Source organism: Phascolarctos cinereus, unplaced genomic scaffold (assembly GCF_003287225.1).
Source record: "Phascolarctos cinereus isolate Bilbo 61053 unplaced genomic scaffold, phaCin_HiC Scaffold_2;HRSCAF=192, whole genome shotgun sequence".
NCBI classification, from domain to species: Eukaryota; Metazoa; Chordata; class Mammalia; order Diprotodontia; family Phascolarctidae; genus Phascolarctos; species Phascolarctos cinereus.
The window spans coordinates 101,742,912-101,764,211 of NW_027555625.1; the positions used below are offsets into that span (position 1 = coordinate 101,742,912).

The 21,300-nt window shown below is 36.5% G+C and overlaps 1 protein-coding gene across 5 annotated transcripts in view; it reads right to left on the minus strand.

The window, feature by feature from the left end:
• ASB3 (ankyrin repeat and SOCS box containing 3) overlaps nt 1-21,300 on the minus strand; it is a 131,731-nt gene that overhangs the window by 79,422 nt on the left and 31,009 nt on the right. For all 5 annotated transcript variants that reach the window (XM_020996271.2, XM_020996267.2, XM_020996268.2 and 2 more), the window contains exon 2: nt 14,999-15,208. In XM_020996271.2, the coding sequence (XP_020851930.1) occupies nt 14,999-15,194 (196 nt within the window). In that variant the 5' untranslated portion in view covers nt 15,195-15,208. The remainder of the gene's footprint in view (nt 1-14,998; nt 15,209-21,300) is intronic.

A 21,300-nucleotide genomic window follows, 5' to 3' on the forward strand; every position in this document is an offset into this window, starting at 1 on the left:
CTATCTGGTAGTGGTTTAAAAAAGAGAAGTCAATTAGTAGAAAAGACTAGGTACGTAACATAATGAAGCAAACAGACCTATTGGACTAGTGTTCAATATACCTGAAAACTCTAGGTACTGGGGTACTTGGTATTTGGCAAAAACTGCTGAAAAACCTGGAAAGCAGTCAGGCAAAAATCAGATTTAAACAAACATCATACATTAAGATTAGCTCCAAATGGATACATGACCTAGACAGAAAAAAAATCACATCACAAACAAATTGGAGGAACAAGGTAGAAATGTCTTCCACTTATGGGAAAGAGTTCATAAGGAAACAAGAGATGCAGAAGATTACAGAGGGTAAAAGTAACAATTTTGATTACATAAAGTTGAAAAAGTATATACAAACAAAACTAATGCATCTAAAATCAGAACCAGTTAACAGGGGAAATATCTGCAGCAAGTTTCTCTGATGATGATCTCATTTATAAGATAAATGAGTAATTGACTCAAATTTTTAAGAATAAGAGCTATTCAACAACTGACAAGTGGTCAGATTATGAACAAGCAGTTCTCAATGTAAGGAATCTACATTATTAACAACAATATGAAAAAATACTCCAAATCACTAATAATTCAAAAAATGCAAATTAAAGTAGCTCTGAGGTTCTACCTTGCATTCATCAAATTGGCAAAGACAACAAAAATGGAAAATGACAATCCCTCAGGATTACCTCTAGAATTTTGAAGTGAGTAGTCAGTCACCTTCTTGGGACTCAACCTTCCTGTAAAAGTAGGGGATGGGAGAATTATCCCAGAGGAGGCAACATTTACTTTCATCAAAGCTGCTGTTGGCTGAGCAAAGTAAAGAGTTGAGACTGTTGCATGAGACTGGCTTAAGCACATCAACAGGAATAAAGGTACCAATACCACCTCTTATTTGATTCACTACTCTAGCCCCAAATTAAATTTTGGCAATGCAACCAAGGAACATAAAGTAGGAAGTGGCTATCAGGAGGAAGTATGAAGCCTCTTCTTCCTGCAATACTTGTATATTTTCAAAATTGGCAAGACTAGATAGAGACAGAGACAGAAGCTCCTAAGCTTCAGAGCAAACTGAGCTCAGAAGAACTTCCTAAAGTTTTCATTCTTTAGTACCCGCCTCTATCTCTGCACATTCTATAGCATGAATTCTTAATGAAGGGTCTGTGAACTTGTTATGGTTTATTTTTCTTAATAATAGTATTTCAATATAATTAATTTCCTTTGTAGTATGTATTTTTTTTTTGCATTTAAAAACATTATTCTGAGAAGAGTGAGGGAACTGAGAGGATTAGGAGAGTTAAGTGGTTAATTGTGGAAATTGAGTGAACTACACTGATTCCATTTTGTGACCTGATTTAGCAGCTTCTACATTAAGGGACCAGAGGGATTGGAACGGAATATCCCAAAGGTCAAAGGAGACAGGATTATAACCATCAATCACCTACCCATCAAAACTGAGTATAATCCTTCAGGGAAAAAAAATGGATATTCAGAAGACTTTCAAGCATTCTTAATGAAAAGACCAGAGCTGAATAGAAAATTCAACTTTCAAATACAAGAGTCAAGAGAAGCAAGAAAAGGTAAGCAGGAAAGAGAAATCATAAGGGATTTATTAAAGTTGAACTGTTTATATTCCTGCATGGAAAGATGATAAGAGAAGGGGGGGGAGGTGATAGAAAGGAGGGCAGATTAGGGGAAGGGGTATTCAGAATGCACCACTGTCTTGGTGTAGGGAGAAGAGTGAGACAGGGAGAAAATTTGGAATTCAAAATCTTGTGGAAGCAAATGTTGAAAACTTAAAAATAAATTAATTAATAATAATAATGATAAAACAGAAAAGAGAAATAGGTTCCTGCTATTAGTTTTGCATTCCTCAAATATTCAAACCCCTTCTGCAGGTATTACCTTTTCACCTTTTTCCCTAAACTCAACTTTCCTTCATTATTCTGAGTTTTTCCACATTCCTTTCTTCACATCCTACCCATTACATGTCTCATAAGTATCAAAAATTCAAGGTTCCCCACAAGCCCCAATTTCAAATATTCTGTTCTATTCACTAGCCAGGAAAATACACATACAATCTATATTTTGAGCTGCTATCAAGGAAAGGATCTCCTTCAATTCTGTACTGACTTAGAGTGAACTTCTATATCTTGATACTCATCCTCTATTCTTCTTCTCCCATGAAAGATTCTTGGTTGAGATAAATAGATCTGATTCTTATTTACGTCCTTTGTTGCATTCTATACAATGAATATGAAATGAAAAAAAGGAAGTTTAATGGGAATATGAAAGGGAATTCACTCTTCTAGTGCATGTGTGATTTAGAAAGTAAGCTGAATAAAATTTTAATATTCAACAGTTTTTGTTGTTTTCTTTTAATCAGTCTTATTTTGTATCACTCACAGTAAATATGTTTAAAAGTAAATCATTTTGAGAGATTTTATTGGAGGGGTTCCTACCGGATTTGTTTTAAATTAAGGATTCTGCAGGTATAAAAATGCTTGAGAATTACTAGTATAAATTATAACATTTCTAGCTACATTTATAATTGTGTTATCTATATTCAAATTATATATACACTTTGCAGAAATATTCTGCACTTCATGTATCCCCAGGAAATTTTAGTCTAGTGAAGAAATAACTTGAAGTGTCAAATAACAACTAACTAATACAAGGACAACATTTTAATTGCTTTTCAGGAATCTAGTGAAAAGAAACTGGGAACTCTAGGAAGGTCAAAAGAAGGAGGAAGAAGAGTGATTAGATGATCTCTACAATTCATTCCAGATCTGCATCCTACAACCTTACATCACCCTCCAGGCATCCCTGTTGCTGGTCTGAAGCCTCATTCCTAAAAGGAATCACCACTCTCAGCTATCTTTCTTTATTAGAAGTCAGCCTGCAAAATAATTTCTATTAAGGTGAGTCTCATAAGTGTTATCCCATTCGTCAATCATCATATGCATTTTGATAGTGGGCTCTTAAAATTAAAACCTATAAGAACGAAATAAATTCCCAATGGCAAAAGCTTCCCTACTAAAATCTCTTAAATCTCCCTATGAATAAGACCAACTCCAGCAACATACCCTTTGGGCCAAGATTTGGCTATGTCTGACAATGAATATAAAACATTACTTAACAAAGAAAAGAATGTGTTTATTTGGAATCCTGTTGAAAATCAGATATAGAGATTTCCTCCCCATTATTGTTAGTAGTTTAATCAGCCAATAGCTTTTTTACTTAACATCCATTATATGCTGAGTACTATGTTATGAAGTGACTCATAAGAAATAGGAGATACATAGCAAGGAACTTCCTGTAGTAATACAACACACATACATTAAAAAAGATTTAACACTTTAAAAACAACAAACTAATGAGTGCAAATCAATACAGTATAAAGAACACTGAGGGGACGTGAAGGAATAATTCAAGTAGGGGGAAAACCAAAGTTTAGTTCAGAAAAAAAAAAAGAATGAAGGAAAGACAAAAATATCAGTCAAGTGCAGCAGAAAGAGCAGTGGTCTCCAAGTCTATAATAGACTTGAATTCAAATCCTCACTGAAGGCATGTGACCTTAGGCAAGTCACTTCATCCTTTGGGCCTTCGTTTTCTTACATACTAAATAGGGTGGTTGGACTTCTGAAAAATGATTTTTCTTAGTAACAATTATCTTAGAGACTCAGAGCTTCCCCATCCCCTTCTGTTCCAAGTTGAGTTTCTCCTTCAGAAGGAACTTAAGAGCGAATCTAAATGGGTCTATTCCGGCTCTTTGCGCTGTCCAGACAGGTCTGGGAAAATATTGTCAAGACAGATGGTGTGGAAATTGATTATCTCTATGATCAGGATTAAGTGACCTAAGTCAGGGACTCAAAGACTTCATTTTAATATAGCTCACCTCCCAGTGTTTTGACCAATTAGGGTTGAATGGCACCCCTTGGGAACACCTGCTCTTAGAAAGGCATATAACCCTGTACTCCTAAATCCCAAATTGAGCCAGTTCTGAACTGATCCCCCTACAGGAGCCTAGTTTTGGACTGAACTCCCTGCAATGTATGTCAAGCCAGCTTGAGAGAAATTATAATGTGACACACACACCCTAATTTCATTTGTCTCTTTCTTAGAACAGGGTCTGTTTCAATTGGAGTTCTTCAGTCGGGGTTTGTGGGGTTTGAGAGGCGAGATGAACTCTAAGGTCTCTTCCAGCTGTGATAGTCTATCGTTCTGAGAATTTTTAAGCTTCTTGAGACAAAAACGTTCAAAGAACATCAAATTTCAGGCCTATCTTTTCTCTACACGAAACAGTAAGAAGAATCCGTATATAATAGAATTTATAGAGGAAATTATACAATTTCAGAATAGCCATTTTTGATGACAGAAAGAAATGGGTAGGAAAATGCATCCTATTATGAGGAACAAAGTATCTTGTAACTCTTCAGGGGGGAAAAAAGCATTAAAGCCAAATTCCAAAGAGTTTTTTAGATGCTAAATTTTAAAAAAATTTAAAAAAAACAAAGAAAGGGGCAGCTCGGTGGAGCAGTAGGTAGAGCACTGGCCCTGAAGTCAGCAGGACCCGAGTTCAAATCCAGACTCAGACATTTGACACTTACTAGCTGTATGACCTTGGGCAAGTCACTTAATCCCACTGCCTACAAAAAAAAGACAAAGAAAAAACTGGAAACAAAGCAGATGACCATCAATTGGAAAAGGGCTGAACAAATTGTGGAATATGAATGTAATCAGATATTATCATGCCTTAAGAAATGATAAAATAAGGATTTCATGAGTGTACTGCAGAACATTTAAAATACTATCATGTTCCGAAATGTTGATTGATTTTACTGAATTTTTTCTCTTCTTATTTTTTAATAAAGTCTTGGTTATAAGGAATAGCTCTGTAAAAGAAAAGAATGAGAAGGATACAAAGAGAAATGTAGGTGATGTAAAAAGAACCTATACAATTAAAAGTCTATTTTTAATAAAGAAAATGAAGAATTCAAAGAAACATGGTAAGATCTGTATGAACAGATATGGTGCAAAGTAAGTAAAATTAGGAAAACAAATCTACAATGACTACAATAATGTACATGAAAATAACACTTTTAATAGTAAACACCAGAGCAGCCAGATGGTACAGTGGATAGAACACAGGCCCTAGAGTCAGGAGGACCTGAATTCAAGTCCAACTTCAGACATTTACTAGCTGTGTGACAGTAGGCAAGTCACTTAAGCCAGTCTCCCTCCCAAAAAAAAAATTAGTAAACACCAATCTTGGTCCCAAAGAATTGATGACAAAACAAATCTTCCTTCCCTCAGCACAGGATGAGGGACTACAGATGTGGAATGTATCATAGACCGTCAAATGGGATCACTGTGTCTGATGGTCTGGCTTAAAAGTATTTTTTTGTTTCATAAGAGGGTTTGAAGAAGATGAATGGGAATTAAGGGGAAATGGCTATGGTATAAAAATGAAAGACCACAATAATTTTTTTCAATTTTTTTTCAAATTTTTTTTTTTGCTTTTTTGGTGAGGCAGTCAGGGTTAACTGACTTGCCCAGGGTCATACAGCTAATGTCAAGTGTATCAATAATTTTTTTTAAAAAAATAAAGTAAAATTACATTTAAAATACCTGCTAAAATAGACTGAAGAATGTAGCAAATAAAAAATTAATTGTTTTTCTATGTTACAAAGGAAGACTCGGGGAGAGGAAGGAGTATGTACTGAGAAGAGGAGATTGTAGTGTAAAAAACAAAAAGCACCAATAAATATTTTTAAATAAAATAAGCTAACCCAGGATAAGTGTAGTTAAGAGAAAGAGATCTAATATATAGAAACCTGGCCTTGGAGTCAGGAAGTCTTAGTTTCAACTTCCACCTCTATTACATACAGGCTGTGTAACTCATGGCAATCACTTGCCTGACCAACTCTAAAAGTGCAAGTGACAGGGCAGATGCAGATCTGTGGGAAAGGTTTAGAGGTTAGGCTTCCACAGCAGAACAAGAGAATTCTGAGGAAGACTTCCAAGATCTTGTGCATAGTCTCTCAACCAATCAGAAAGTACCCCGAACATTTTGCAAAACAACTAGTTCCTTAAGAAAGAGCCCTGGAAGCTAAACTAGTTGCAAACCATCAGGGTCAAGGATGGGGCAAAGGCTTTTCTCCAGAATGCCTGCTTAATAAGCTTATGGAATATTAACTGACACACCCTGAGGGCAGAGACAGCCGTCATTTTTGAACATGGGATGCATGATCCGGGTGGATTAACATGTCAAGGAGCAACATGGGATGGGTGTATAAGGAAGATTGTAACCCAGAAGGGCTAGGACCAATCCTAGCTCGGATGGGAGGAGCAGGATCATGCTAACAGTATAAAAGCTGGCTCTTGCTTCTTTATGATGTGCCTCTCCCAGCAGAGGGTGCACCTGTTTTTTGCAAGAACCACAATAAAGGATTCTTCTTTCACTCCGGATTTAGTTTCCTTATTGAGAGCAAGACTCCACTCAGCATTGCAGCTGGGAAAGCAATGGGCTGTGGCAGCCCACCAGGGCTGCTTCCCAACCTTGCTGCAGGAGTCTAAGGGGCTCTATTTCTAACAGATCCAAACTGGTAGGGAGAGAATCTTCACCTAGAATTTCCAACATTAATGAAATCAGAGATCAGTTTCCAAAAAATTAAATTTTGTGACTAACAAATTTTTCAAAAACCCATCCAATCTTTCGCAATTTTTGCCAACATAACATTATGATAAAAACATACTATGTGAGGCCACAGCATTTGCCAAATAAAAACTTTCTAAGGCATATTCTCCAAATTAATTTTCAATGATTAATGTTAAGCCAAACAGATTTTAGCTGTGGAAATAGAAAAGTGCTTGTGCACCCAAGGTGATTGTAGCTGAGTACTATCTTGTACCCCAATTCCCTATAGCTATTTCTTCTGTCCTCTAAAATTATGTGATATTTGCCTCACTTTTCATGAAATCCCTAAGTCCTACTATATCAGACTTCCATAATACATGAGAAGGTATTTTAACTACCAGCTAAGCAAATAAAAATATAGAAAAGTCAAGTTTCTAATTGATTTAGAAAAATCCAAGAATGACAATCTTTACTTGAAATAGGTAGAAATGAAGAGGTTTGGGGTTCTGGGACCCTGCCTGGAATGAATTCACACACTCAAGCCTTCTCTTAGTCAAGTGGCAAGATTTATTGTAATGCTACTTGCCAATAAGTAGTGGGCAAAGTCCCTTTGGGGAATGTGCAACTTAATGGGAGTGAATCTAAAACATATATAGAGAAGGGGCAGGGAAAGGAATGTTAAGGATGCTAACTAGGTGCAATTGTCTTTGGGATCAGGTGTCAGTGATCTATGGATGGGAAAATTCAGGGAGTCTGCAGAAACAACTTTGCAGATATTAGACATCGAGGGAGAAAAGACAGTTTTTTGTTTAGTTGCCAGAGGCATAGACCTTGGGCAGGCACCCTGGGAAAGAGTCTTTGGGCCAGCATCCTGCACTAAGCTTTTATCTGAGGAAATATAGTCCACTCTGTGCCTGTAACAAAAGGAGAATTTTCTCATGGAGGGTAGGGGAGTGAGGGTTGTTGGGTTACTTAGTCAGGGTCTTAGGGGTTTTTTTAAGTCTAGGTCCCACTGATGGGGTTGAGATCAGGAACCCAGAAAGAAAAAACCCTGGACTTTCCCACATGGCCAAATCTCTGGTGTTTACCTGAGGCTATAATCCCATTCAATTGGCCTTTCATTGTGGCTACCCCCAATCTCCCAATTCTCTGTTACCCTAAACCTAATTTAGCCCTCCACTGTCTTACCTCCCTATAGCCTCCGCCACTTTCCACCCTTAATCCTAGCTAGGCTCCATTCTCCCTTGGCTACTTGGTCCAGGTCCCTGGCATTCTATTACCTCACAGACCCTGCAAGACTACTTGGCCACTCCTAGATCTCTCCCATAGTCTTTCTGTATATAATGATTCTTAAAATCTAGCAACTGCTCAGATTCTTTAAGAGTCTGCCCAATATGACAAGTGTTCTAATAAACTTATCTTTGGCTGAAAGAAGGCTTGGGTTGTATTCTCTTGGGCAGGACCCATATCTTCTGATTTTGGGGTCCCAGCACCCCTACAACTCCTAAATGTCAACACCACCACCCCATCCCTAATCTCAAAATGGAATTGAGATCTAACACAAAACTGAAAAGATGGTGAACCAAAATTACTCTATCCAGCTCACGTTTCCAGGTCCTCTATGTGTAGGCCTAAGAACCAATTGACTATAGGAATGAAATGAAATAAGCATTTATTAAATACTCACTATGTACCAAGAACTGTGCTAAGTGCTTTGCAAATATTATCTCACTTGATCCTCACAACAACCCTGGGAGGTAGATTCTATTACTATTGCCATTTTCCAACTGATGGAACTGAGAAAGAGATTAAGTGTTTGCCCAAGGTCATACACCTAGTAAGCGTCTGAGGCTAAATTTGAACTCAGGTCCTGTACACGGGCCCTGTACTCTATCCACTATGCCACCTAAATGCTTCTATATAAAACAAATGCAATAATTTATCCCAATGTAGCATTTATTAAGCCACTATATGCAAAAAGCCCATTATTAAACACTAGGGATACAAAGATGAAAAATAATCATTTCTTTCCCCAAGGAACTTGAAATCTAACATGGGCAATATGTCCTATACAGAAATGGGTATGACACAACACACTGACTGTAGAATATAATGGAGTACTTTGATTCTTTCCAAGGTCTATAGAAATTCTAAAAGGGAAACTTCACTTTCAGGTGGGACAGTTTGGATATTTTATGTTTAAATGGCAAATTAAAGCCTAACAGACAATTATAACATCAGCCACAAATCACAAGGAACTATTTTTAGTATTCCTATAAAAATCTGTTTGACATTAGACACTACACTAAAATTTAAGGCTGTATGAAATTGACACCTGACTCAGGACCTGTAAGACCAACAATAATGCCAAGAGAAGTGTGTATATAGTACAACAGAAAACTCCCATTTGCGATATAGTCTCCCACTTTTCCATTAATTCTAACACCTTCTTGGCTTGTCCTTCAAAATCTGTCTTGACTAAGTCATATAAATCTCAGATGAATGTACTGAGGAATGTCTTTAAAAATTATGTTGTATGAATGGAATATTAATGGAAGATTATTGTTAAGAAATTATGAATGGGAGAGTTTCAGAGACACCTAAGAAGATTTGAAAGAACCGATACAGAGTAACATGAGCAGAATCAAGGGAACAATTTATACAATAACAGTAGGGCAAATAAAAATAACTCTGAAAGACTAAAAAACCACAGTCAATGAAATGACCAACTACAATTCCAGAATGCCAATGATGAAGTATGCTACCTCCTAATAGAGGTGAAAGATTTATGATGCAGAATGAAATGTATTTTTAAACACGTACAACTCAGGAATTTGTTTCGCTTGACTTTGAATATTTGTTCCAAATTTTTTTCCTTTTTTTTTTCCAAAGGGAAAAGAAGGTAGATTGAGCAAGGGAACAGAGATAAAGATTCATCCTGTCCCCCAAAAGTGAAAAGAGAACAAAAGGAAAGCCAGAAGGAATCACAGAAAAAGCAGGACAGTTTTTGAAATTCATCATCACATAATGAATTTATTATATATTTAAAAAGAAAATCAAGCTCTGTATAACAGACATTTGCAATTTCATGTGCAAACCTCTTCTATTCACACTGTATATAGAAACTTATTTTACTTGGTGTTTAAGTTCAGTATAAAAAAATTTTAAATAGAAAGAAATGTATGTGTGTGTGTGTGTATATATATATATATATGCACATATACATGTATATGTACACATATATAAAATGACATGAACTATATCTGCAAATCTTCATCTTTTGAGGAGGTGAACTACAAATCTAAAATATTATGTGACCCGTCAATTGCAGTCATTGTATCCGATGGTACAGCTGCTTATATGTTTTTTGGATTATTTTAAGTGAACAGGGAGGGGAACTGACTAGTATAAAAAATGCATTATACACTTTTTAAAATAACTTTTTAAAAATATGAATACTAAATTCAACAAAGAGAAGGAAGCAGGGCTCAACAATCATAGGGAACAGTATAAGCAAAAGCACTCAGGCTAGAGGCTACAATGCATGTTTGGGGATGGAATATGGAGTATAAAGAGTAAGTCTATTTAATTTTTTAAAGATGAGAGAAGGGGTGACTTCCAGCCAATGGCACTACCTGACTGTAGGCAGAGTGCCCAACTATCACATGCCTACTCCATCTAGCAAAAACCTGAAATTTGCCCAGACCAAATAATGATCAAGAAATCAAATGAGAGTATATTAAATGACTTCTTTCACCCCAGAACTGCATAAAAAGTCATCAGGAAACCCTTGGGCAATAGAAAAGTGTGCCACGAGCTAAACCAGTGTAAACACAGGCATGCCCAACCTCTCAGCTGACCAGGGTTCTGGTCCCAAAGCAACAAGTTTGGAGAACTCCCCTAAGAATAAACCAGGGGAGTCAGAAAGATGGAAGCCTTGGGAGGTCAGAGAAGTAGTGACCAGTATGCCATGGCAGTGCTCAAACCAGAACATCCTCAGGCCAGAGGCTCTGAATTCCCTAACCCTAATTCCTGAGACACTAGAGAGGGCCCTGAAGATCCAGATCTCAAAGATCACAAGGGGCTCAGAGAAAGACCAAGTAGGGCCAATCATACTACTCAAAAGAACTTCAGGAGGCAGAGTCTTGCCCTGGTACAATGTCTCAATTAAGGAACTAAAGCTAGAGAGGTGAGTAAAACAAAGGAAATGCCCATTAATAAAAAAAAAGTCATTGTTTAGTCATTTTTCAGCCATGTTCCAATCCTCATGACCCATTTTGGGGTTTTCTTGGCAAAGATACAGAAGAGGTTTGCTATTTCCTTCTTCAGTTCACTTTACAGATGAGGAAACTGAGGCAAACAGGGTTAAGTGACTTGCCCAAGGTCAGACAGCTAGTAAGCATGTGAGGTCAGATTTGAACTCAGGAAGATGAGTCTTCCTGACTCCAGGCCTGGCAGTGAGCCAAAAAAATTATTGCAGATCTAACTCCCTAACAACTGTAAACAGAAATTCAAAGGGAAAAAATGAATTTTCCACAAGGACTGCATGAATACTTAAAAGAAATGAAGCAAGAGATTTTTTAAAAAAAGAAATAAAATGAAAAAAATTTAAAGAAATGAAAAGAAAATAGCTTGGAAAATAGTAAACTTACTTAAGAAATAGACTCCCTGAAAACCAGAATAACCCGAATAGAAATCAATGACTACATGAGGGAGTGAGGAATATTAGGACAAATTCAAAAGATGGTAATAGTAAAAGAAAATATAAGATAGCTGATATTATAAATAACTAATCTGAAAAAAAAGATAAAAGAAAGATGATTTAATAATCACTGGATACCCTGAACACTATGAATAAAAGAAAAACCTGAACATTATATTTCAAGAAGTTACAAATAAAACTGTCCAGATATATAAGAACCAGAGGGCAAAGTGTAGATAGAAACTACTTATAACCTCCTGAAAGAAAAAAAACTTAAAAAAAGGTCCCAGAATATTATGGCCAAAACCCAGAGCTTCTTGTCAAAGGGAAAAAAAAAAGTTGCAGATATACAAAAAGGAGTTCAAGTACCAAGGAACCACAGTCAGGATCACATAAGAGCTGGCAACCTCTACCACGCACAAGAATAAACCTTGTAATACAATATTCCAAAAGGCAAAAAATACAGGCTTACAAGCAAGAATAGTATCAGGGGTGGTGGGGCAGGTCCTTTAAAAAAAAAAAAGGAGGTTTTCTCATTTCTAAAATGTATAGAGAACTAAGTCAAATTTATAAGAATACAAGTCATTCCCCAATTGAGAAATGGTCAAAGGATATGAACAGGCAGTTTTCAGATGAAGAAATTAAAGCTATCTATAGTCACATGAAAAAATGCTCTAAATCACTATTGATTAGAGAAATGCAAATCAAAACAACTCTGAGGTACCACATCACACCTATCAGATTGGCCAACATGACAAAACAGGAAAATGACAAATGCTGGAGAAGATATAGGAAAATTGGAACACTAATGCATTACTGGTAGAGTTGTGAAATGATCCAACCATTTTGGAAAGCAATTTGGAACTATGCCCAAAGAGCTATAAAAATGTGCATACTCTTTGACCCAGCAATAGTACTTCTAGGGCTATATCCCAAAGAGATCATCCAAATGGGAAAAGGACCCACATGTACAAAAATATTTATAGGAGCTCTTTCTGTGGTGGCAAAGAATTGGAAATTGAGGGGATGGCCATCAATTGCGGAATGGCTGAACACAAAGTTGTGGTATATGAATGTAACAGAATACTATTGTGCTGTAAGAAATGATGAGTAGGTGGAACTTCAGAAAAACCTGGAAAGACTTGTATGGACTGATACTGAGTGAAGTGAGCAAAATCAGGAAAATGTTGTACACAGTTACAACCACGTTGTGCAATGACTAATTTGATAGACTTAGCCCTTCTCAGCAATGCAAGAATCTAAGACATCTCCAAAAGTCTCATAATGGGAAATGCTATCCACATCCAGAGAAAGAACTATTGAGTTTGAAAGCAGATCGAAGTATACTATTTGCTCTTTTTTTCCCTTCTGTTTTGTTTTATTTCCTCTTTATTATGGTTCTTCCTATTGGTTCCAATTCTCCCTCACAACACGACTAATGTGAAAATATGTTTAATAGGAACGTATATGTAGAGCCTATATCAGATTGCACACTGCGTTGGGGAGAGGAGAGAAAAATTTTAAATTCAAAAGCTTATGGAAGTGAATGTTGAAAGCTAAAAATAAATTAAGAAAAAAAAAAGAAGGCCTTTCAAGCACTTCTAACAAAAAGATCAGAGCTGAGTAGAAATTTTGAAATATAAACACGAGTACAGAGGAAACTAATAAAGTAATTTATTTGAGCAACTGGAAGGCGCTCTGGAATGATACAGTTCTAATATTTTATGAGAGAGAGAAGAAACAAGTGCCCCCTTGGAACTTTGTCTTCAGAGAGTACTGAAGGAGTTAAATATGAAAAATAAAGGTCCTAGGGATGATATTTATTCCATTACAAGAGAAGGAAGTGTAAGAGAAATACTCCAGTGTAGAAAGGAAGAGAAGAAAAGAACTTGCTATTTCTCATACTTGGCATGGATGAGTAAAGAATATACAAACTAGGGGGAAGTAGGCATCAGATGGATGCAATCTTATCTGAAACAAAGGAGGTTGAACATGCATGTGCAAACACCCACACACTTAAACAAATAATTTAGTGTAGAAATACGTCAAACTCAACAGGGAAATTACCAGGTGTAGGGAAAAGACAGAGGTAAGAGGGAAAATAATATCAGAAAGGGAATAGTCCCAAGAAAAACAAAATTCCTGATCCTGAATGGGAATTAAAATGGAGAGGGGAAAAAAAAAGAACTGAATCTAAAAGGGGCCTTAGATTGCTTCCTAAGACAATTGGGGAATAGCTGAACAAACCGTGATATAAGTATAATGAAATACTGCCCTGTAAGAAATGACAAAACAAACAATTTCAGAGAATCCTGAATAGTATGAATTGACACAGAAGAGTAATTTGTACAAGCACAGCAACACTGTAAAGAAAAAAATTTGAATGACATAAGAAATCTGATGAATGAAATGACTATGTCTCCAGAGGATTTATAATGAAACATGTTGTCTCCTAATGAAAAGATAATGGACACAAGGTGCACAGAAATATATTTCTGGACATTGTCACCATGTAGGTTAGTTTTGCTTGATTCTGGTTATTGTTTACAAGGTGCTTTTTTTTCCTCTTTCTCTCAGTTTTTAATTAACCAAAGAGGTCAGGAGAGAGGATTAGCAATAGAGATACCCCCCCAAAAAAAAGCCATCAAAAAAATGTTAATGCACATAAGAGAATAGAACGAAGTTCAGATGGAAGCACAGACAAGCAGGTCAGTTTTGAAAGTAACATTTAGAATTTATTATATCCTTTTTTTAAAAGCACACACTATAAAATAACATTCATAGTTTCATACTATGAATACAAAAATATACATAGTTTTTATGTTCTGCTGTATATACAGAAATGTTTTGGGTTTTTTTTAATGAATAATTCTTAGCGATTAAGGAAAAGAAGAATGTGTCTTAACTGGTAAAAACAAAACTGACCACACAGTGTACCACTATCAGAAAATATTTCCCTCTCCATGAAAACAAAAGGTTAAGCTGATGAATTTCAACTTCCTAAGATAGGAAGGTAAAATGAAGGAAATTCCATAGACCTGGTAGGAACTTAGCTGCCAAGCTATCAAGTTAAGTCATCTTCTTCTAACTTACTCAAAATTAGTCTTTCCATTGACAATGGATATTTGTCTAATAAGTTTATTAGCTTGTGGGTTAAATAAAAGAACATGTAGTAATATAGTAAAGTCAAAGCAATTGACCAGCTTGCCCAAAATAAGGAAAACTGAAAAGAGATAAAGATAAAATATAGTATATATCAAACACAACCACATCTCCTAATTCAAATAGGACACTGCCCTTTTTGTTTTGGAAAGGTGGAGAGAAGTAAAACCACTGACTTTTTAAAATATAAAATACCTGACTCCTTTTTTGGCATTTTACTTGGTTATGACAATAAAAATAAGTTAGTCAGGTATATCTGCTCAGGTTACTTCATAATCTCTTTCCCTAGCACAATATTACTTACTGCAGGAAGATCAGGGGATCTCACCAATCTTCAAATGACCCTTCAATGATATTTTTGTACAGAAGAAAAAGAAAACACTTTTGATAATAAGTGACAGTGAACCATAAAACCAAGCAACAACTTAGTGAGTCCAATTATCCATACCTCAACCTGACTTTACCTGAACGAATTAACAGCCGTAAACATTCTACAGAATTGTGATAAGCTGCTTCATGAATTGGCATCCATCCTCTGTTGTCAGCAACGTCAACACTACATCCTTTCTTGAGCAGTTTCCTTAGGGTTTTTACATTTCCTTCCCTGGCAGCAAGGCCTACAGCAGAACATGTATCTGAGTAAGCCTCTGTAAAATCCATTCCTTCAGACTGATCTGGAAAATAGAAAGGGGGGAAGGGGGAGAAGAATTCACAAGTTATCAATTGTGCTACAAGTCTATTTCATTAAGGACAACAAAGAACACATTTAGAAATTAATTGTGTCCAATGGACCAGCCCAGCATTTCAACCATTATAAGCAGGAGAAATGGAAAGGTGGAAAATAACCTACATTTAGATTAGAGTTTGTGCCTATAGCCTAACCTAAAGGCAATTTTTAAAAATCTGTCCCTCAGGATAAAATTTATTAGAATTGTATTAAGACACTTACTTTAGTTTTTTTTAATATTTTGTTTTTAGTGAAGATTTATCCTTCTTTCCCTCCCACCTCAAACCCCACCCCTACCAAGAACACAAGAAAAACAAAACTCATTACAAACACATAGAGTCAATCAAAACTGTCAATCCACACTGGCCATGTCTGGAAAAAAAAAATTCTCAGTCTGTATTCTTAGTCCTCTCTATCAGGAAATGGGTAGCATGTTTCATCATTAGTCCTCTTATATACCAAACTTATTCATCCATTTCCCTCTTCATGGTTACGCCTTCAGATTCCCATCCTTTGCCACCTCAAAAAGAACTATAAATATTACTGTATATCCTTAGAATTTGTGTTGCTTAGGACTAATCTTTCCCTCAATCTTAAACGTTTCGTCTAATTCTCCCCCCTTTTTTCTTTTTCCCCTTTCCCTCCTATATTCCCGTTGAATGAAACATATTTCTGTACCCAATTGTGTATGGGTATTCTTCCTTCTTTTGACCAATTCAGATGACAGTAAGATTCAATTGTCAGTCACCTATTCCTCCTCCTTGTTTGTATAGTGTTGCACACCTTCATTATGAGACAATTTTCCCTAACTTTCCTTTCCCTTCCCCCTCAATGTATTCCTGTTTCCCTCTTTCCATTCTTTTCTTAAGATCAAGAATAACAGAACCACTCACAAGCTTTGTTTAATTGTACTTCCTCTATGAACCCTGATGATGATAAAGGTTCAGAGGGGACACATGTCATCTCCCATATTTGAATGTTTAGTCCTTCTGTCATTGTTCATTCATGTTAACCTTTTCATGTTTCTCTTCACTCCTGTGAAGAACTTCAAAATTTCTCCAAAGCTCTGGTCTTTTTTCAGGAAAGTTCAGGAATCCTCTATTTCATCAAAAGTCTATTTTATTCTTTAGCATTATACTCAATTTTGCTGGATAAGTTATTCTAGGCTATAAGATCATACACTTTGCCTTCTAGAATATTGTATTCCAAGTTCTCCACTCATTTATAGGGATAGATGTTAAACCATGTGTGATCGTCACTATGGCTCTTCACTACTTGAATTCTTTCTTTCTGGCTGCTTGCAGTATTTTTTTTCTTTGATCTGGAAGCTCTGGATTATATCTATGATATTCCTGACAGTTTTTATTTAGGGGTTTCTATTGGGAGGTAACTAATGGATTCTTTCTATTTAGATTTTGCCCTCAGGTTCTAGGAGATCTAAGCAATTTTCTTTTAAGATTTTTTGAAATATAATGTCTAGGCTTTTTTTTTCCCATGGCATTCAAATAGTCCAATGGTTCTTTGATTTTTTTTCTCCTCTATTTGCTTATCAAGTCAGTTGTTTTTGCCATGAAATACTTTACATTTTATTTTTTTGGCCTTTTGACTTTGTTTTAATATTTTTATTGCCTCATGGAGTCATGGCTTCTATTTAGTCCATTTGAATTTTCAAAGAGTTTGTTGCTTCAACAAGGTTTTATATCTGGTGCTATGTTAATTCTATTAGTAATTCTACTATAGCTCTCATTTCCTTTCCAAATTTTTCAAGCACTCTCATTACATCTATAAAACTTCTTTTAGTTCTTTTTTTTTTAATTTTGTTTCATTTATTCCAGGAATTCTAGTTGTTTGTACCTGACCTTTGGTTCTCTTTGAAGTACCGGTTGAAGATATTTTTGAGTCATTCTCAGTGTTCATGTCTTGAGCATCCCTGCCACCTTAATAAATTATTATGGTGGGGTACTCTTTGTTTGTTGCCTATTCTTCCAGCTTACTTCCTCACTTCAGATTTGATGTTAGGGCTGGACTCCGCCACACTCCTCAAGAGAAAAATTAGGTTGGTCCTTTTGCTGCTTTCTCGGGGTTGGAGACCTGCAAGCTTTCAGCGCTCCTGAAGTGTTTCAATCCAGAGCAAAGTCTAATTTCTGAAGTGCCCCCTGCCCCCTGACCTCCCCAGTTCTGAGACCTGCAAGTTCCCTTTCTGAGTTTGGGTCTGAGTGAAAGTAAACTGCATGCCCCTATCAGCTAGCTGGAAAGCCCTGTTAGTGAAATGTGGCATAATTTTAGGCTCCCCTCTGGTCAAGGATTCCTGCCTTGATTATTCTTCTGCAGGCCAGGAAGATGCTGGAAGTGATACTGCTTTGTGCCTGGGATCTGAGCTATATCTCTGCAGCTACTGGCTTCTAAACTTCTTCCTTTTTCCATATGCACCCTAGGGCCTTTTACTCAGGAATACCACTCCCTTGCACAAGTCCCCTTTGCAAGCCATCATGAATCTATGACTCAGAACTGGAAAGTGGGCAACATAGCTACCAATTCATATTTGTCCCCACTGAAGTGCCTTGGTATGGGTTTAGTAAAGTTCCAGTGTGGGTTTCAGACTTTGTCTTGCCCAAGTGCACAGCCTCTCCCTGGGCACTAGCTGGACCTGTCCCCAATATCCCTAAAATTCCTTTTATGTCTCTCTATGGTAAGCTGGGCTGGACAAAGAATTCACTGTGGTCTTTTTCAGATTTCCTCCATCAGGATTCAGTCTTAATGCATTTTCTAGATGTTAGGAGGAATTTTTGAAGATAGGGTTTCCTGTACTGCTTCCTACTATTCTGCCATGATGTCTCCATTTCTCAAGACACTTATTTTAAAATACTGTACTTTGGTAGATATGTGATTTAATTGCTGTCTGTGCCCACTCCAAACCAACACCTACCCCGTACAAAACCTTTCAATTCAACAAATGTTTACTTTGGCACTGGGAATACAAAGGGAAAAAAATCAAATATTTCTTTCCCTTGTGGGGGAAAACAACAGGCAAATAGATAAGTAAATAATATATGTACATATACATACAGAATAAATATTTAACATGGCTCTGTGATCTCATCAATATGCAATGATAGAAATCCCAATCCACCCATCCCTGTCCCTCCTGCACAATACTCATCCAGGTTTTCTCTTAACTTCTCCCCAAGTGATATATTCAATGTAGTAGAGGCTTCCTTGGTTTCTCCTGACATCAAAAGGATATCAGTAGAGCACTTTGGCTGTCCACTAACAGGATAATCCTTGCCATTAACATGTGACCAGGCAATTTTCTTTTTCAGGACCTACTATGTGCCAGGTACTGTGCTAAGTGCTAGGGATATAAAGAAATGTAAGAGATTCAAGGAGTTTACAGTCTAATGATAGAGATAAAATGCAAACAACTATTTACAAACAAGCTATATACAGGACAAATTGGAAATAATCAACAGAGGAAATGCACTAGAATTTTCCATTACACATTTTCCTTCAATACTATTCTTCAAAGTTCTTCACTGGTTATATGTTACAGCCTGCTTACTGCCACCACACACCTCTCCATTGCCCTCTGTGGGATACTCACTCTCAATTCTTTGGAGATTACTATTTTCCATGTCTTATAGTTAAATAACGATATTAGCAAAATGTTGGTATTAAAAATGTGGTCCTGGGAAAGCATATGTCTACATATATGTATGTATGTGTATATATGTATATATATATAAATATATCCACACTTAATTATATCCTTCAGGGGTGGAGGTAGGGAAGAAGGGAGGAAAAAGAACAAAGTAAAAAATGCACAGCAGAGAACAAAAGAAAACTTACAAGGAAGCAAAAAAAAAGACGGACAACTCTCAACACAACATGTAGTATTTATCATATGGGCTTTCTTAAAATGAAAATTTATTGCTATATATTGTGAATCCTCTCTTACGTTCTGCTGTGCACATAACATGCTTTTTTTTCTTTTCTTACTTTGTATTTAAGTTTCAATATTTAAGTTTATGATATGTTTCTTTTTCTTTTTTCTATTCTGTATTTGAGTTCTGGTGTTTGAGTCTAAAAAAAAAAAAAGAAAAATGTGGTCCTTTGTTAATCTAGAAAAAGAAATCAGCTCATTATAAAAGCTTTGCAATTTCCTAAAAGCAAAGACTGCTCTCTTTCTGTCTAATTGTGAACCCAACTCACTGTCCATTCACATTATCTATTCCAGATGTGTGTGTGTGTGTGTGTGTGTGTGTGTATACATACACTAAGAAGCAAGCTCGATAATATGCTCGTCCATCCAACAGCATTCTGTAATTTAGCAATAGACAGTCTTCATTCACCCAGTCTTTCCTTTGTGGAAGGTCAGGTCAAACTCTTTTAAATGGTTATAGATTTCCTCCAGGAGGCTCTGCAATGTTGTAATGCAACTGGCATCATGTCATTTGCAGAGATGGAAGATCTCACCACATATGATATAAAACCTACACTAGATTTCTAACTAGTGCACATCTCCACATTTTATGCTTTGTCTAGTGTTTATGCTCACAAGGTTCCTGAGCAAAGTACTTCCTACTGTTATATCTTTCAAAGAATCTTAAATGTTTTTAAAGTATGAATGGAAGAATACCTTTTTGGAAGAAAGCCTTGAAGGTACATTTTGTTCTATTAAATCAAATACTATTTTATAATCAACAGAAAGTACAGTGGGATCTTATACTTTCTATATTCTTCAGTCATTTGTATGGTAAAGATGTGATCCACTACGGAATATCATTTCGAAAAAAACACTGGCTTTTTCCTTCTAATATCCTCATAGAGGATGTCTTTGATCCATGAATACATGTGATCCACATTAGAAAAAATTATATAAATGGAGAAATAGGGCATATAATTTATTTATTTTTTGTTTGTTTTGGTTTTTGTTGGGTTTTGGTTTGTCTGTTTTTGTTGAGGCAATCGGGGTTAAGTGCCTCGCCCAGGATCACACAGCTAGTAAGTATCAAGTGTCTATGGCCAAATTTGAACTCAGGTCCTCCGGACTCCAGGTCCTCTATTCATTGCACCACTGAGCTGTCCTGGCATATAATTTTGTGGTTGATATTCTCATGGTTGTCTTTTCTTGGAATTAATACTGCACAAACTGTTTTCTAGGCCTTTATAGCATATTTCCTCCCCTCCCCTAGAAAACAATTCCTCAGCACTCTCACAATGACATCTCCTTCAACACAAATAGATCTCTATGCATGCTTTATCAACCAAGATGCTTTTCTCATCTTTTTTTTTTCCCCTCTTCAGTGCTATTCTTACCTCTTCTGTAAGCAGATCTGGGGCTATGATAAAATTTCAAGTGTGAATTCAAGTACCCTTGAGAAAAATGTTATGGAAATCTTTGCAGATTTACTACACAAAGTAAACCCAAAGTAACATCAGGGGAGGACTGAAACAGGGGGAATCAGAAAAGGCCTCTTTGAAGGAGATGGAACCTTAGCTGAGACTTCTACAAAGTTTAGGATTCCAAGAGGCAAAGGTTAGATAAGAGAGAATTCCAGACACAGGATGGCCTAGACAAAAGCATGGAAGCAGGAGATGGCATGTCTAGTCCTGGGAACAGAAAGCAGGAGTACTGGGCTGATATATAAAGTATATGTACCTTCTCATCCTGTGCAATTCTTGACCACTAAAAACAGTAAAGAAACCACTGTTTTCCTCTTCTCTGAGAATAGTCTTTATCACTATCTCCTCAGTATTTCCATTCCTATTCTCTTCAATGGAGAACTCTACTTTCTGCCCATCAATCAGATAGCTAAACTGTTAATTCCAGGTTCAGTTCCTATTATGTCAAGATAGTTGTAGATGATACTCATCTACAAAAATCTGCTGATATTTTAATAGGACTGAGTTAGAATAAAGAAGGAAAGATAGCATTTACTGAATGTAGTAATTAATCACAACTTCTTTGCCCCTCAGCCCCTGGGTCACAAGTGGCCCTCTAGGTCCTCAAGAGCGGCCCTTTGACTGAATCCAAACTTC